At 32.6% G+C, this 20,294-nt stretch overlaps 1 protein-coding gene across 2 annotated transcripts in view; it reads left to right on the top strand.

The window, feature by feature from the left end:
• Window positions 1-20,294, top strand: part of LOC127727919 (angiotensin-converting enzyme-like) — a 141,043-nt gene that overhangs the window by 75,014 nt on the left and 45,735 nt on the right. Inside the window, exon 8 of one of the 2 annotated variants that reach the window (XM_052235071.1) lies at window positions 14,646-14,770. In XM_052235071.1, coding sequence (XP_052091031.1) covers window positions 14,646-14,770 — 125 coding nt within the window. Of the gene's footprint in view, window positions 1-6,541; window positions 6,667-14,645; window positions 14,771-20,294 lie in introns of both variants that reach the window. The other variant, XM_052235070.1, reaches the window with a different exon arrangement.

Here is a 20,294-nt window from a genome sequence, read left to right as displayed (position 1 = left end):
TGTCTCTGCTGACCAGTTATTAATTATCGATAATATTATTTACTATTTATTTATAGCCTGTGATATTTCATAGAGGCTGGCACCCTGGCAGTGCGTTGGTGCAAAATGTTCCCTTATTATTATTATGCATATATCCATAATGATATACATATTTCTTAAAGCACTTGTATAACCTGCCTTATTCTTCTTCGCAAATATTTACACACTTATGTACAACCAAAACCAACAGTAATTCCAACAAATGAATATATGTAGCAACCATCAAAAATTGATAAAGGATTATGGCATCCATGGTAAACATATGTCTACAAAATTAAGGAATCAACATTACAAGTACTTGAATAGTAGTCTTTCTGAGAATCATGCAAAGTGTGGCATACTGATAATCTAATCTCAGATTTTGATAATAATTAGCATAACTCTTCACATAATTGCCTTACTTAGGAATTCAAAGTTAAACTTTCATCAGACTATGGTTGCTAGGCATGATAAGGCTTTGTAATTTTCATAGCAACCAGGCTTGAAATTATTTTAATAATCATAAACATCCATCCTTTTGTAAGTGAGATTTAAACAACAATCTACATGTTTCATAATAAAGTACTTTTATTATACGAAAGATGTATATTATAAGCATAACACATTATTAAAATAATCATGGACAAATATTGTTAAACAATTATTTCCAAGTTCTGTATGACTGTTTGAAAAACATTGACAATTTTTAAATTTTACATCGTAATCAATTGTCATTTACTTAATTTATCTGAAAAATAAATGAAAACAACGAGTTAAATAATTTCATGCGTCCGAAGCGCTTTTCTGCATTTACCTTCATCAGGAACGTTCAAAGCCGAATATTTGAAAATCGAAAATGTATAAGAACCGAAACAGTTGAAGAGTGAAAGATATTAAAATGGTATGCATATGTCAACAGCTATCAATAATTTGACTTTATAGAGAACCAAATTCAAATGAGTCGGAAACATACAGAGTTCCAGTTGCTAGTCAACTATTTGACATTCAATCATGTGTGGAAATAAAACCCTACAGAAAATACATTTTTATACACTAAAATTGAGAAAGTGTTTAAATAATTGAATATATTCACTTTTCATATACACTATAAAATGTAAATGCGTAAATACAGATTTCATACTGTCACCATATGGTGACCTAATTTTCCTTAGCAACATAATAAAAAAATATATAATTTTTGTCACCATTTTTTACGAAAAATATCCTTTTAGTTTTTTTACACAGAAATTTACTCAAAATACATACTGACAATATATTTATCATTTATTTTGTATTAACTGATTGCTAGTTATATCAGGTTTACCCTGTTCAAAGTGATCTTGTACCATAATTCTTCCACATGGTATTTTTCTTGCATATGTATAAAAGTGATGTTTTATCTATATATATAGATATAAGAAGATATGGTATGAGTGCCAATGAGACAACTCTCCATCCAAGTCACAATTTATAAAAGTAAACCATTATATGTCAAAGTACGGCCTTCAAGACGGAGCCTTGGCTCACACCGAACAACAAGCTATTAAGGGCCCCAAAAATGACTAGTGTAAAACCATTCAAACCGGAAAACCAACGGTCTAATCTACTAGTATATAAAAAACGAGAAATGAGAAACACTTATGAACCACATCAACAAACGACAACCACTGAACACCAGGTTCCTGACTTAGGACAGGTGCAAACAAATGCAGCTGGTTTATACGTTTTAATAGGCGCCAACCTTCACCCTACCCGAAACAATAGTGTAACATCACAACATAGAAACACACATGCACTATAAAATATAAATTGAAATGGCTTAACTCAATCAAAAGACATATTAACAAAACAAGTGAACATACACTGAACGAATAAATTTGATCTATGACACAATGTAAATACAAAATTAATAAAGCAAGGGGGTTAGAGGTAAAACAATATCAGAAAGACAACATCAACCTTGGACAAAATGCCGTCAAATAGAATAAAGTACACAGGTAAATAAAAATAATTTTGTTGTAAGGTATACATGGAGTACGGAAATAATTTTTACAAATAATTTTGTTGTTCCTAGTACGAGAACAAAAGTGAAAATGTATCGTCATACTAAACATTTATCAAAGGTGGTATATATTAAAAATAGTGAGACTAGATATAACACTGAATAAGTAAACATTAAACACGGGTGTCATTCGGTATATCGAGAAAAATGATCGTGAAATAATACCTAACGGTGGTCAAGTATTGCGATTGGATCGTGAAAGCTCTGGTATAGGATCGTGAAGGAAATTTTTATCGAGAAGACATATGCAAGGTCAATAACTAATCTAATTTAATGAATTATACGGACAAATTTACAAAAAATTAAACTGTCTGTCAAAATGGTTATGATCAGTACCTGAGAAAAATCAAGGTTTTTACAAAACTACAAAAGGCAGATTGCTCCTCGACATTTCAATGACATAAAATATGTAAACAAACAATTTTTTTTTCATAATTAGAATGACTAAACAAATTCTTTTGTTAAATGTAATTCCATTTTAATGATTCAAATGGTTCTTAAACTTACTTTGTGTTAGCATAAACAGAAATTTTGCAAAAAATGAAATATTTACAAAAAATAGATTTTTGAAGATCGTGAAAACGATCGTGAAAGATCTGATGCTACGAAAACGTTCAAATCGTTATTTAATTATAGGATAATTTATATTTTTAATTGGTATAGCAAATACTGGATTTGCATGACTCAACTCCGGTTCTCTTTTGTTGGTCAATAGGGCTATAACCGTTCAATGCCATTGGATCTGATTATCTTATAATACCACACCGACTAGGTGCCTTATAGCAATATCAGTCTATTTGTCCGTTCTTCATAAGTTTTTATATCTTATACAATTTAAGATTGATAATAGAACTTAATCGACTAAATTACAGTTCAAGCTTGGTATCATGCACAATTGAGGTACGTTGATTGATAATTTCCTCATTAAACAATCAGGTAAAAATAACGTTATCTTGGTACATTTTTAGTTTATGCAGCCACGAAATAAACTATAAATTAGCCAATATTGTCATACTTTGTACGCAGGAACGACACCCAATATAACTGAAAGTAACAACCCTCACACACAAAAAATGCATACACATGCATATATTTCCAGGGCGGATGCATTACGCATTATAGAAACATATATACTTGTACTTTTCGACAATTTACGCTTCTGAAGGTCCTTTCATCTTGTAAATCTACTTATCTAGACACGTTTTTAGTTATTTTAATAACTTTTAAGGAAAAGTATTGAAATAAGAAAAAGTGAAAAAAAATATAAAAGCATTAATTTTCGTTCTTATTGAAATAATTAAGCGCTTCAACTAGTTGCAAGTATATCAATTGGTAAAAGAAATATTGTTTTCTGATTATTAAGTCTGGTCCGGCGCGGAACGTTTGCGCTTTTTGGTAAGACATTTGCGATTTTTAAATGGACATTTGCACTTTCATTTTTGATATTTGCGCTTTTTAAAAAGGACATTTGCGCTTTTCCAATAGGACATTTGCGCTTTTCCAATAGGACATTTGCGCTTTTCCAATAGGACATTTGCGCCTTATTAACATAACATAAAAAACATTTAATACAAAAAATACCTTTCATATATTCATATACAGCTTAAAGCATCAACCTTTTCCCATCATGGTTGTGTCAGATGAAAACGACATTCCTTATAACAACCATGACTCTTTCTAAAAGTCAACAGGTACAGCAGGTGGTTTAGAAATAAAATGTCGGTCTCCACAAATTGGAACAAGCTTAGATAAACTATGATAGTACAGTTTCTCAGACTATTCATGCCAAAGAGTGGACACAAGATGAATTAAGTTTCCAATTTTAAATCCACTAAGTAAAAAGCTAATTGAAGAATTTCGGTCAAAATTTAAATGTTTCATCCATAAAAGAGGGACGAAAGATACCAGAGGGACATTCAAACTCATAGATCGAAAACAAACTGACAACGCCATGGCCAAAAATAAAAAGACAAACAGACAAATAATAGTACAGATGACACAACATAGAAAACTAAAGTCTAAGCAACACGAACCCAACCAAAAACTGGGGGTGATCTCAGGTGCTCCGGAAGGGTAAGCAGATCATGCTCTACATGTGGCACCCGTCGCGTTGCTTATGTTATTACAAATCCGGTAAATAGTCTAATTCAGTAGGTCACATTTGTGAAAAGGGAAGGGTATTGTAGTTACGACATAAGGAACATATCCGATATCATCTGTGAAACGGTTATTCCATAACGGTCAACCAACTCGTGGTGGCGTCCGTAAAATTTACGAAGGGATGATTTCAACTTCACCATTTGGAACTCTTGGTTTAATAGCTTCCTTGTGAGCAACAATCCTCTATCAAGGAAATCATGATAGGAAATACAAGCCCGGGAATATCGTACCCATTGGGAGATATATACTCCGTATGCAGGCGCTGCTGGAATGTTGCTACATAGAAATGGAAAGTTCACAATTGGGAAGCTGAAATCATCTCTTTTGTCGTAAAGTTTTGTTTTCAACCGACCCTCATTGACAATTTCTAGATGTAAGTCAAGATATGAGGCAGACTTAACTGTATCTGTAGTATCCTTTATCTCTAGTTCGATGGGATAGATTCGTTCAACATAGTCACCAAATTTTGTATTATTTAGTGAGAGAACATCATCTATATAGCGGAACGTAAAGTTAAAGGATATTGCTAACTTCTTATTTTTCTTCCTAAGAAGTTTCTGTATGAAGTCAGCCTCATAATAATAAAGAAACAAGTCGGCAGGAAGAGGGGCACAATTGGCTCCCATTGGAATTCCCGACAGTCTGTTGAAAAAGACGTCCTCCAAATGTAACAAATTTGTTGTCAATCAAGAAATCAAGCATCTTGATAATTTCAGTTTCAGTGAATTTTTTGTTTGAATCAGAGTGATTCTTTACAAAGTAGGATTTATCCCTCCCCAAGACAAGATACTTGTATCTCCGTTCGCCATTCTTTTTAATGAAACTAAGTAATACCAACTCTTTCAATTTGTCTTTTAGTTTGGAATGGGGAATACTTGTGTAAAGTGTAGAAAAGTCAAATGTTTTAATACTATTGCAAGATGAGAGAGTCTTAGATTGTATGTACTCTAAAAGATCTTTGGAATTTTTTAGTATCCACATCTGATTCACGCCACCTCTAGAATAGGCAGTTTCACAATAACTTTGGAGCCCGGCTTTGATTGCTGATAAAATAGATGTTAATAACTTAGAAAGAGGTTTCGTGGAGCACTTGGAAGACCCAGCAAAATACCGTTGTTTGTAAGGACACTTATGTAGTTTAGGTATCCAATACAGTGATGGAAGATCCAGTTCTTCATCTTTGGTTGAAATTCCAAAGGAACATAGAACAGACCTATGATTATCCAGGATTTCCTCTCTGGTAAGTGTCGTCAGGGTATATGTTGAGTTTCCAAATGAATTGTCAATACCTAATTCATTTATCAAGCAGTTTATGTAATGATATTTACACACAAAAACGATGTTGTTTTTGGCTTTATCTGCGGGGACAATAACATATTTGTCATGGAGGTAGGACAAGTGTTTTGCAACATTTGGGTCTTTAAAAATTGACGTAGCGTGGGTATTGATAGACCCATTTAGTTTCTCAATTCGGATTTGTATTAACGACCTCACAGCCTTAATCCATTCGGAAAGAGTATCTACGTCTTCTTTCTCGCGTTTAGCCCATTGCCTGGCATAATCCTTTACTAAAAGTTTCGTTTTCTCTATCGTTTACCCAGAAACGAATACTATATTTTTCAAAGCTTTTTGTATGTCTAGTTAAGATTTAATAGTTATTTCTAATGGGTGTAACCGATAAATGATGTTATTTCAAAATATAAATGTAATAATTTATATAGAAAATAGTAGTGAAACCATGAAAATCCCTATACTATACGAGCTGATTTTTAAAAACTAAAGCAAAAACTGTTGGTATAATTGTGTTTAATGAAATAAATACACCATTTCGTTGATATATCAGCACTTTTTAAATTATTCTGTGATAATGACTATTTTCCATTGTGTATGATTCTTAGAAAGATTACTACTTAAAGCGTGAAAGGCAAAGAAAATCAAATTACTTGATACAAGCGAAGCATTGAAGGAAATACGATTAGTATTTAACTTTTATGATAATAATGAAAAGTTAAATTATTTTCTTCAATTGCAATACAAATCAAATGTTCCTTCCTAACACCTTCCTCAAGTGCTATGAAATTAATACTGTATTTCAGTCCTCAATACAAAAAAATCATTTAAAATTCAAGGATCAAATAAGGAAGACAGAAAATTTAAGATTACTTTATTGTGGAGAGTTAAAAGCTTGATTCTTGATGAGATTGTTTTGGTGATCTACAAAACATGATGTGAACAGATTTTAACAAATGCATTTTTGTAAATTTAATTTACCTATTTTGTGAAATACATGTAACATTTCAGAATAAAACAGTGTACAAGTGTTACAGCTGATCAGTTCTTGACCGTACACCACGAAATGGGTCATCTGATATATTTTTTAGCATATACAATTCAACCGGTCATCTTCCGTAGAGGGGGAAATCCTGGTAATTTATTCTTGTACAAAGCGATACACAAAAAAAGAATTTAAAATGCTTCTTTTGTAAATCCCGACATCTGTTTAGCTTTAGAAGATTACCTAGGAATTAAAAGTCATTTGTAAAGTTATGTATAATTTTGACAGAATCTTTATGTTTTGTTTCAATCGTTTTTGCTTCTTTCTTTATTTTCTATTTTTTTTTATTTCATTTTTTATTTTATTTTCCAAATTGAAAGAGTATGTGTAATAGCTTTGACAACTCTTTATTTTTGTGTTTATAACGGGACTAGTTTCTTTTCTTGTAATTCCAACTTGTGTATCGTTGGTGTTTTCGAATAGAATATATAGATAGTATCATCTGCATTAAAATACTTATTAGCTCTACCTTTCTTCGCAATTCTTTTAGTTTAGAATATCAGTAAAACCAGTCTTGAAATCTGACACGTGTACTTGTTATCTAGTTTAGCTCCATAAAAGCTTGTCGTGTTATTGTCATTTCCATATGTTAATAAAAACTACTTGACCTGTATAATAATTCACTGTTAACTTCCAAATACAAACATATTGCTAAGAATAATGTCAAATTCATAAACTTTGTCTTTTTGCGCGATAGAGATCACCATGTCAGTATGAGTATGTTATTTTCTTCTCGTATAATTTATGATGGCATGATACTAAACCCCTAACGAGAGGGATTGTGGTTGATTTTTATATGATGAAGACATAATCTTTCAATCAAATTAATTGAAGTCTTGAGCTGGCATGCCAGTAACTGCTAGAAGTCCTTTGTTATCTTATGTTTATCATTGCCATTTTGCTTAATTTATTCTATTACCTATTCTAACATCGGACTCGGACTTCTTTTGATCTGAGTTTTGTGCGTATTGCTTATTGTTTGTTTATTGAACATTGGATAGAGGTATATGGAAGGGTTGAGATCTCACAAAACACGTTTAACCCCGCTGCAACTTTGGGCCTATCCCAAGTCAGGAACCTCTAGCCTTTATTAGTCTTGTGGGTTTTTTTCCATTTTGGTTCAGATGAAGCCAGCCACTAGAGTGCGGGATTTTTTCTCTGCGTTGAAGACCCCTTGGTGGCCTTGGGCTGTTTTTCTACTCTTTGGTCGGGTTGTTGTCTCTTTGACACATTCCCCGTTTCAATTCTCTATTCTTTCGGATTGATCAAACATGATATCACGTCGGTTAATCGCTGATATTATTGTTCTTAGTGTTACATCACCACTTCGGACTAGCTTGGAATCCTGACTTACTGCTTGACAATTTTATAAAATAGTTTCATCAAGTTGTGTAGCAGCGAGAAATACCGTATGGTTTACACCCAAAATGCCCCTTTTCCAACTTGCGACAGAAGGGGGGGTCAAAATTCTTTAAAATGCCTATGTTTGGACTACTAAATATTAGTGAAGTGAACAATCTATGATAAAGATATGACATATATATAAGATCACTGTTAGTAGAAATTAACAAATTAGAACTGGTGATATTGGAAAAAATAGCTCATATTGCTCACTGGTAATATCAATATGCAGTTTTTTTTGTATTACCCACATGTTACTTCCAGTCAGTTTTTAGCTTGAATTCAGTAAACCAGTCTTTATACTTAAGCTTTATATGTTTTCATTTGCTAGAATAGACTATAGATGAAATGACGAAAAGCAGTATTTGAAGGATTGTTGACTATTGTAGAACATTTCTTCACCGAATATTTTAAATGATTAAAAAATTGCATGACTTTAAAATGGGAGTCATGTTTGCTTGTTTCTCAGATTTAGAGTACCTGTTTGATACGTCCAAGGTCTGGAAATCAGTCCGCTCCTATATACAATTAAAGGTATGTTGATTTTTTTCAGCAAAAGAAAAGTGAAAGTAGTGCTTTATCAAAAAATGACTGCCACAAAAAGCTATAAATTCTTGTTATTGAAAAATTAACATAGAAAGCAATGAGGGCAAGAACTCGTGATGTTGCTCCTATAGGGGTAACACCACTAATTCCATACCAAAAAAAATAGTCCATAATTATTTAAAACAAAATAGTTCATACGCTCAAGTGTGACTTTCAAAATAAGTAGAATATTTTGGTGATTTTTGTATCAATGAAAGATAAAGGACTGGTGATCATTGTAAAACACTTTTTGACTGACTTTATTTTAAATGGTAAAGTAATAATTTTTAAAAAGGAGGAAATGTTAGCTGTTTTTTGTTGTTGTTATATTAGTACCTGTTTTGGTACATCCGAGGTGACGGGAGCAGTACGCTCTTATTTTCAATTAGAGGTATGCTGAATTTTTTTTTTCTTTAGCATAAGGCAAGTTAAAATAGAGCTTTGACATGTCTGTCACTTTTTCAACTTAAAACAAAACAGTTCAAATTGAACAATTTAACCAAGAAATAATGATGGTATCGGTAGTAATAACACTAATTCCATACCAAAAAGTAGAACATATTCAAAACAAAACAGTTTCCTACGAAGATATTTCTCTATGCAAAAATCTCATTTTCGTGTCTTCGACAAAGTGCCTATCACTAAGAAGAAGGATACGTTCGAAAAGTTGGACCAAAGTAGTGTAAATCGTTTCCCAAGTGTAAAGCAATCAAACACCAACCTACCGTCCTAATGATGTTAACGACGAAGATATTCAATGCTCATTCTCAGAGCCTGAACTTCAGAGGACAGATCAAGACATATACAGTATCGAATAGGTCTTAAGAAGTCGAACCCCCAACGGAATGAAAGAGTTATACGTCAAATATTCGATGCATCCCATTCCATCTTCTTTCGTTTCATTTTCAATCTTCGTTTGACAACACTTTGTTGCTGGACGTCGGTGTTATCGTAAAAGTGTCACTTTTTCAATAACACTTCGTTTTGGAACAGCATCCATGCTGCTTTTGTGCATGCTCAGGTCGATGATCGTTCATGTTGAAGTCTTCGAACAAACTTATCATGCTCGCCTCTATTTTTGTTTATAAATCTGAAGTGTCTATCATATTTTATTCATAACAATAACCAGAACACCACTTCGTCAAATGGTCACCCTTATGATAGAAATTTCGTAACATTCAAACTAACAAAAGTTTCACGTTTCTGTAGTTTGGTCGTGTTACTAAAATAAACCCATCACAGAAATTAGATTTAAAATTTTATACACAAGACGCGCATTTCGTCTACAAAAGACCAGTTAATGACGCTCGATTGAAAAAAGTAAAAAAAAAAGGCCAACAAAATAAAACAAAGTTGAAGAGCTCGAGCATACATTGAATCTCCATGCGTAAGTATTAGGTCATTTCCTTTGAAAGTTGGAGTCCGTAAAAGTTAAAGTACACCTTTGTCAATCCGTTCTTGAATTAACACTTCCAGGTTGTTCCTTGACACGTCGAGGTGTTGTGATTTAAGAGGCCACACTCGTTCACCTGCTATTCGTTAGACAAGTCATCTCGCATTAACACCTCTATGAAGTGTGGAATGTTTATGTCTTCCGCAGCTTTCTCGAGCCCTATGTTGAACAGAGACGTTGGACAGAGTCTTTATGCGAAAGATCTCATCTTGGACTTTGAATTAATGCATTTATTTGATACTGTCTATGATCCAGTGTATTAACTCCATCCAGCCAGATTTGTCGCTTGTTAATCTTCTCGGTAAAAATGTTATGGAGATGACTCCGGATGATGTCCATCGGCATGTGGATCTCCGTTAAGATTATTTGCGTCCAAATAAGACACTAAGTCGATTGTGTCTCGTTATAATCGCTCCAGTAAGGGTTATTGACATTGCCATATCGATGGGAAATGATGGCGATGTTCTTTTTTGTCGCTTTTTCGAACAAGAGCAGCATTTCTAGATATGAAAACAGTTCCAGTTTGACACCAGTGAATTTGAGAGCTGTGCGTATGATATACCCGGGTCCCGCTCGCATAATTACATGGATGAGAGCTTTTAACAATTTGAACATCGGTAAACTATTGTCGCCTTAATTTATATTATTCTAGACACACGTTTCTGAATTCATCAAAGATGTTCGTCAATAAAAGCAAGTTTAATATGAGGTAAGTGTTGTGATAGTCGCACAGAGTCTTAAAATCGAATGTTTCCTAAACACCATCTGTGCGTCAGCGTAGTCCTTATCGCTGATTTGTTCTCCGATAAGCTTTTGTAGAAGTCCTCTGTGTGTATCCTTTAACATCATCGGTCGTCAATGTAATCGTAGGAATACATTCCCTCTCCTACCAACATTTCGTAATGATCACTGCAATACGTCTTCACAGCTTTGGATTGATCCTGGAGAGAACGACTAGACTCTGCATGAGAATATATCATCTCCAGCTCCTCTTCCTTCTTCGAAAGGCTGATTCATTGGTGTTTGGTATGCAGTTAAGCTTACTTTCACCGAATCATAATTCCTCATCGAACATATGTGAGTCGTGCAAACTCAAGTTTCGTAACACAAAAGGAACAAATCTTAGCGGTTGATACTCTTGTTAAAGAACTTACTGTGTGTATTCCCCTTTCGAAATATTTAATGTATTTTAAAAAAATGGATCGGGCTAAAATATATATTTCTTTCCACGAAGAATTCAATGTCAACATAGATGTTGCGCACTTACAGTCTCTAAATCTTGTGTAAGTTCATCACACTGGAAGATCGATTTTTACCATCTTCTTTTGACTACAATGATGAAGATGTTCATCTCAAAGGTCGTTTTTTATTGAATGACTCAGACATCGGCGGCAAAAGAACAGTTCATGACTCATACCTGCGATCACAAGATTTTAGACAAGATCTTCATCTGACAGAAAAACCGTTTTCGATGTCGGTTATAAACATGAGGTCTACGTGTCTCCTACCTGGCCTCAGATCACAATCATTCTTCCCATTGGTTACAATGCATTTCTTTGTAAAAGTCAAAAATTGAATTAAAAAATTTGCACCGATTCAAACATGAAATAAATTTCACAGTCACTTAGCATGTTATCTTAGTAGTATAAATGCCAAATTTTATTACATTCTAACAATTATTAAAAATGTTTGGAATGTTTTTATATTAGTATATCTGTCTGTGGAACATGCTATTTGCAAAGTTTTAAGAATTCAGTCTAAAATATATTAAGAAAATATATGTTTGGTAATTTTTTTACCAAAATATGCCTTAATCCAGTAAATGTAACTTGTATTTAGTTGAAATAAGACAACTGCTAAATCAAATTGCCACTTTTCTGCCATTTTTTTTTTAAATTCATTTCCCTCTTGTGCATAAATCAGAATTGGTCAATATGATAAGGGCACAGACATAAAAAGCATAATTGTGGGTATATTAACACTGAAAAGTTGATTTATTTCCATCTCTCTATCCTTCTTATTGGTTATGTGTACTTCTAAACAACTAAAAGTAAATTTAGACTTGACACTTTAGAATTTTTAAGACATTTTGCTCTTCATCATGTTCATATTTTTATATGTCTTTGTATGTCATATTATGTTCCAGGGTCAACTCATTTTTGTAAAAACTTATTAAAAATGCATTAAATAAGGTACCCCCGTTGATTTAATGAAGCAATGTGGTGCGTTCTTACAATTTTTTTTCTTTAATTTTCATTAGAAATTATATAAACTGTAAATAAAGCTAATACCTGACTCATATGCCCAAATATGGTCAAAATGTCTTATATCAATAACTTTTGTGTAATTTCTGTTTCCTTTCTTGAAAGGTAAACTGACAAAGATCATTTTGTACCTGTAAGGTCTTTTATTCAAAATATTTGTGTGCCCCAAATCATCTCCTAGGCCTCAGACCACAATTATTCTTCCCATTGGTTACAATGCATTTCTTCGACCCAGTGGTTGAAAAAACTCATCATAGATAACCGTGTCCGAATGTCCTCCCACTACCCCTGCTCATGTAGTTTACCATGTTTCGTTTTACCCTCTATACCATGAAATCAATCTCTAACTCCAGTATATACATATATAGTCTCTCCAGTCGCATGATTCGTTTTGATCATCTCCACTATTAAAACCAACTGTACATTGTATATTCAATCCATTATTCTTCGGCAATGTATTCCATTTAAATTTCTAATACTGAATTTTGCTTAGACTAACATTCAAAAGCGTGTATGCGTCATTTTTATTCGAAGGTCAGATGGCTGTCGTGTCGAACACACCATTTGATACATCGCGTCTTTCCTTTATCTTCCAACTCGTTTTTAGTTTTTAGTTTTTAGTTTTAACATTTGCCTTGTAAAAAATTATTTTTCTTTTTTGGATTTTTTTTCAAACCAAAATTGAGAAGCTTTCAATTAAAAAAAATGTGAACCCTGTATCCTGCAATCAGGAGTCGCACAAGATTTTATTGTGAGTATCATCTTAGGGTAAAAAAAGTTGGGGTTAAAATGTAACAAAATATTGCGCTCTTGTAACCATACAGTTATCTGAATATAACGTATAGATTGAATTCCTGTTCTCGATATTTCCGGGGTTAATCAACGATGCATAAAAATCCAAACAACGCTTACAGTCAATAACGTCAATTTTGTCAAATAAAAAATAAGTAAGGAAATATTTGGGACATATGATTGCAAAACTATTAACCGGTATTATAAAAAATCTGTTGACTGACAAACAGTAAGTGGAATGAAATGTAACCACTATGTCATTCATTTTATGAAGAAAACACGACATGAGGTACAATAGTACGATACTATTTCATCTTATTCGTATATCTAATACTTTAATCAGTATCGTTTCACAAATCTAGTTTTTAGAAAAAATGAAAGGTTTAAAGGACAATTCCTTAGCCTGTCTGCTTTATAAATGATATCACTTTAATGCAATTGTGTGAGTTCTCGCTGACGCGATTATGCAATCAACAATCAATAATCAATAATCAATCTTTTTTTTCTACAATTTTATGAACAAACTTAAGGTAAATAAGTTAATTAACAATATTTTGAAAGAAATCGTTCCCCTTGCGGTGATTGATCGCCATCAGTACAGAAAAGCCATTTTATTCTGAAATAATAGTACATTTCAAATTGGATACAAAAAAAACACAGGTACAAAAAAATGTGTCAAAGAAGGCTCGAAATTACTGAAAGCAAAATAAAACATTTGGGGCTAAACCCGCTGATATGAAATTATTCGTGATTCTGATTAGTCAAATTTCTTCTCCTCTAAAGCTTTTCTAAATTTATAGGATTTATGATTGCTATTTAAATTAGATATATAATCATGGCCTGATTGTAAGTTAAGTATAATCGGTTTGTTGAAGTATGCATGCAAGGTAGCATCTTTGTACGTGTATGATCTTTGCATGTACATGCGTAATTGTAAGGCGTCAGTTTGATAGTGCAGAATGTATAAATGCACAGACAGCCATGAGTCATATTGGTAATAATGATTCCATGATGCATAGATAATTAAAACTGGAAAAGAATGTAACGACAGTGGCTCAACTCAACCCATCATTGTACCTGTATCATATCAGAAACAATATCCAACCACTGTTTGTTCTAATGTATACCTTTAACAAAAAAAATATTTTCCAAAAATTGACCAGTTTATCTGAGCATGTTTTTCTTCTTTTATAACCTGTACACAACAAAAAAGCAGATGTAGTATGATTGTCAACTAGACAACTATCCAACAATAACGCGGAAAACTACAGGTTACTATCAGGCATTCAACAATTCATTTAAGAAAATCCATACCGTAAAGTACAATATAAAAGGTTCCCGTGATAACAAAATGTGAAGCAATTCAAAAGAGAAAACCAAGCTACGTGTTTAATACTTTCATGTTCTTACTATGATTGAAAATCGATAATGGCAGACTACAACGAATGACAATCACTGGACTACAAATTCCAGGCTTGCACAGGCACATTAAGAATGTGGAGGGGTAAACAAATTAGTAAATCCCAATCTTCTTTGGAGGACATCTGTTATTCAATATTCTTATGAATTTAATAGAATAAAACAATGCACGGACGTTTCACAGAGACAGTTTCGCACCGTTCACCATGAAATTGGTCACCTACAATATTACATGCAGTATGCTAGACTGCCAACTATTTTCAGACGAGGCGCCAATCCAGGTATATGACGAACTTCCTTCGAATGTAGTCTTGTACTAAACAGAACTTGAATATTACTATTGAAATCAATCCTCGATTTAAATATCCATAAACTGAAATGATATATAATAATGAGATGTTTACTGAATGAAACACATTTTATCACTTTATTGCTATTACATTAAAGCTGACACAAAAAAAAAAACATTTACCACAATATTTTACACAGGTTCGACTTAGGGAGTTCGATTTCAAACCAACAGTTTCTGGGATTTATTTGCACTTTTATGAGTGGAAATACGGACACCATCTAAAAGTATAGGTCAACGAAATTTGGCTTAACTTAGTTTTCTAAATCCTATTACATTTCATCAAATCCTATGTGATACAGCTATAATCAGGAGAGATAACATTTAGTCCTATAGAAAAATAATATTCTATGGGATTAAAATTGTTCCTACATGAGAAATAAACATTCCTATGGGAGAAAATAAATTCCATTGGATTAATTTATGTCTTATGAGCAAAAATTAATCCGACAAGAGAAATATATATGATGGGCGGATTTTTTATTCCCTATCTTTGACTGCATATATTTAATTACTTTCTCAAACTGGTAGCCTCTTCGTGGTTTCTTGTAGAATTTTTGAATGGTCATGACCAGTCTTTAAGAGAGGAATCATGCTTTGAGTATTTATAGGGTCATTTTATTCACTACTTCGTTAAAATTGAAAATAAGATTTGGACCATTCATTCAGACAATCATCCACCCTATACACTTCAGAATCACAAAACATTAAAAGAAGTTTAAAGTTTAAGGAACACCCTTTGATTATACTACAAATTTAAGCATCTTTATATAATATTCCTCTCCGTACCATATGACAAGGAGCTTCTTCTGTCCTCTGTATCTTCCTCCACTATTTAGAGTACACCAACATTTTCCACGTAAAAATGGATAGGTTAATAAAACATTATGTACAGTAAAATCTCTGCAAAATAACTTCTATGTACATTAAAATCTTTATCTTAATTTAAACGTAAATAATAAAAGTTTAAATACTATTTACTGAGCACACCTTAGTGTAATTTTTTTTACATTCAATAAAATTTAGATCTAAAAAGGTAAGAAAAATAATGTGTTTTCAACACCTACCTGGCGGTGCTATTATATCTATCTATAAGCATTGCCAATGGATATGAAATTATACAATCATAAAAGCATGTATTTAAGCTTATATGTCCTAAGCGATCTAATTATGCATAGCAATTGATATATGTTTAAGGTACTGGATATTAAAGTAAAAGTAGATCTGTACAATAGTTTCCACTAACAGGTATAGCGCGGAACAACCACAAAAACCTGATATTTTAGTTGTTTTGTATTATATTTCAAAAGTATAAATCGGAAACGCTGTGGAATATTTCAGTTTCAAATCGTTATAAAAGACAGAACATGATTTAAACTTTTTGCTTCGGATCACGGTGCGAATCTATTAGTTTCATACGATATTCACGCCATCTTAAAATTATTACGTAACAAATACCGATTCTCATTATAATATGGCAAATTTTTATTGGCTAGAATGAGATATAGAATTGGGAACATGTCCCGGATAGAAAATGGACAAAATCACAGTATGAGTATTCAAGATCCGATCCGATGCCCGATCAATGAAACCTTTTGCCTTTACTAGTTTACCTTGCCTTATAATGTCGCATCTTATTCATGTTAATAAATAAAAGAATGGACTAGGATGAACAAGTTTTTGAGTGCTCATCTGACTATATATACTAAAAATACATATTATTGCAAATGATCTTCAAGAATTTTGTCAGAATACATGCTTCCATGTTATAAAACCAAAAGACATATAAAATAAACAGATACTTCACGACCACATGGTACCCCCGAATAGTGCATTAGAATTATTGTGAGAATGGACTGTAATACTTAAGAGGCATCTAATAACAAGTTAGCAAAATAGGCGTGTAGGAAAACATGCCCGGCATAATGAGGATTTCTATATGCAAATAAATAAGACAGGCTTAAAATACAACACTTATGAGTATATGCAAAAAGGAGATATATAACATCATTCCCATACTTAAACAACCACATCTTACTTAAAAGTATGATACAGCGTAGCACTTCAAAGTTTTTAAGAAAACTAAAACTTGTCTTTATGTTATTTTAAGTTACAAAATATGATAAAAAAATGTATCATATGCACAAATATATATCGAAGGGACTGGTTATTTACAACATGTAAAAGGGGGGGGGGGGGGGGGGGGGGGCTGGGAGGAAATTAAGGGGGTCTTGAAATTTTTTAGGAATGAAAAGGGGTATTTAATTTTCAATACTTCATATGGGGGGGCATCGAATTTTTTTTATAAGATTTGAGCAATTCTGTTCTTCAAATATGCAAAATAAATATTGCTAATTCGACGAGTACACTTAATCAGCAGAAGTGTCATACATTTGATTTAGATGTCATATCTATATCTCTTACATGTGTCATCATTTCTGGCTTCAAACTTCATTTCAATGTCTGTTTCATGTTAGTCATGACAGTCTTCTGCTTGATTATTGGACATGAAGAAAGACAATATCAAGGATCATATTGATGGTTTGATGTCTTAATTTTTGCATGTTTTCCCGAAGCTTTTCAGATTATACACCTTTCCATATTAAAGAACACTGGTAATAAGCTTAGCTGTTTCCTTACAATTGATTTTCAAATCGAAAGCGTATGATCGAGCATATGTTTCAATGGTGTAAGATGATATTTATATAGGTAGTTAAAAAATGCACCTTTAATATGTCTTTGTGAATAATTTTCCTTTACGACCTGGAGATGCAAACTCAGACTCACCCCAATGCTTCCCCTACAATGTAAAAAATGTAGCATGGCACTGCTCAGCTCAGTTTTAAGATATAAACTCTTTGTTTCAACATGTTCTTCCATGAAAGTATCCTTATCTGAAGGTAACTTACTAACTTCTTTAAGAAAGGAATGAAGGTGTGTTAAATGTCACTGAGACCATAACAGGCATAATGAGGTCGTCAGTTTTCTCTTTTGAATTGTTTCACATCTGTCATTTCGGGGCCTTTTATAACTGACCTATAGTAATACTTCTTGTCTCATTGCATGCAGTCATACCACATCCTCTTATTTTTATATATCCAATTATATGTTCCCTGAAGTCACAAACAACTTCATCTCTCAAAGCTTTAGATCTTGAAACTACTGATGCAATAATTTTTTGAAGGATAACAATATGAAAAGAAATTTTATTTATGTATTTTCTGCTAAAAGAAAATAAAGATATTGAGATATGTAAGAATGAAATTTTCATGTCTTTGGAAAGGGGTATTGAATTAATTTTCCTATTTCAAGGTGGGAACTTGAAAAAATTAAGAGAAATTCCAATGTTTCCTCCTGTTTTTTTAGATTGAAAGGGTACGTTGACTTTTAATGGGAGTTTTCTTTTCTCATATATTCAAAATTATCTGTATGGTGATATAACTCATTGACCACATATAGTTGAGACTTCGGGTCTTTTGGTTACAGGTCCTTGCTTTGTGACCTTGAAGTTTAGGTCAAGGTCAAAGTTCAATTTGACTCTCTAGATTTTGACCTTTGCTATTACATCTTATTAGTACATGATAAAATCATGTGGTCTTTTTCATTTGGTTGCAGACATATGACCTTGAAGAAGTTCAACCGGATGGGACCTTTTGTAAAGCGGAAGTAGCAATTTTTTCATTAGTTTAAGTAAAAGTTACTAGAACTTTATACTAGTATTTTAGGAATCATGGTGCATTAATGTTAATTTGAAACTTGGGGTGAAATTTTGTAAACCGAAAGTATCTACTTATCTCTCTTATTTTTTAGCAAAAGTATATAAAAACTATATATTTTTGGAATCAGCGTGAATTAAGCTATCATCTTACAGCAGAATTGACATTTTTAACCGGAAGTGAATATCTTCCTATCAAAATATGTACATTTGGGGTGGAAAGACCTTCCATTGTTCTCTGAACAATTAGTTTTGAATTCAAGCAATTTGATTGGACGAGAAGTTGTAAGTATGTGCTAAGGTTATTTAAACCCACTTACAATACCTTCTAATTAAGAATAGGCTTTAATGTTGAAAAGACATCAGCACAATAGTTTAAGTTATAGATACAATGGATAAGCGTTGATTCACGAAAAACAAACCATTCCCCCTCATGGTTTCTTTTTCAAGAATCAACGCTTATTCGTTGTATCTATAATACATAAAGCTTTATCATATAGGATTTGGTGAAATTTTGTAAAATGGATATTTGAACATCCTATAAACTCTTTACTGCGAATTTACCTGTACCGCCCAATTTAGATGAAACATACACACAATATTTTAATATTTTTGGTAAGATACTTTGGCAATGTTTTTTTTGAAGTACCTTTAGCAAAAATGTGAACAGGAGTTGCACCCATTTGAAGCGCAAAATTAACCCCAGAAATTTTTAGCCATAATTATTAGCATGCTAATGGCTGTAATTATTATGTTAAAATAAAATATGATATAAAAGAAAGCATGTTTTGGAGGGCTGTATTATAGTATTAATTAATTTGTGTTTTCTTAATGGCCCTGTTATATGTCCAAGATCTGTAATAATGGCACGGAAAGGCTGTAATGGCCCGAAGCAACGCCGAGGAACATAACAGCATCCGATGCCATTATAACTGCCCGAGGACATATAACATGGTCATTATGAAAACACCCATTGCTTAATACATGTATTAGCCAACTAAACAGAGGAAATGTTTCATTAACAAACTAATATCAAAACAGTGACTTTAACAGCCAACAGGGCATTACTACACGGCCATCATTGATAAACCAGTTGTAATATTTGATATCAAGTTAATAAGCACTTTTTATATCAATAGACACTTCATCAATATCTTACTTCGTTGGTTAATAACATGCTGTAATAAGGATGACTTTGTGTTTGCTTTTGCATATTGAAGCTCGTATTATGTATTTTATTATTTCAATATTACGCAATACCTATCATTGATAAAATGCGGTCATGTTGTATTTACTAGTAGTTACCATTTTTTTAAGGAAACTGTTTGGGTTTTTTTTTATTACTGTGACTTGACTGTAAGTGTTGCTTTCAACCTATTGCAACTTATTCAAAATTCTGACCAATTTGCAGTTTGCTTTATAAAACCAAACTGTTCAACTGGTCAGTAATTTGAACAAACTGCTGTACGTTTTTAGTAAGTTTCCATGGGAGATAATACATTTTTCTTTCGAAAAGTCTTCTATATTCAAAAGAATAATGTTTTAGGTTATCTCCCATGGAAACTTATTAACAACGTATTGTAATTTCACATATATTTTACTGAATGTAAGATGTTTTAATTCAAATGATGTTTAATTCTTATGAATATAGAAGACTTTTCGAAAGAAAAATTGTATGAAAACTTAGTTTGGACATTTTTATAGCAATTCAAAATTACTACCCATCACCTTTAGCATGACA

This window comes from Mytilus californianus, unplaced genomic scaffold (genome assembly GCF_021869535.1).
Source record: "Mytilus californianus isolate M0D057914Y unplaced genomic scaffold, xbMytCali1.0.p SCAF_2, whole genome shotgun sequence".
Taxonomy (NCBI): domain Eukaryota; kingdom Metazoa; phylum Mollusca; class Bivalvia; order Mytilida; family Mytilidae; genus Mytilus; species Mytilus californianus.
Note: the sequence above shows the minus strand (reverse complement) of the source record. Positions and strands in the feature narration are given on the sequence as shown.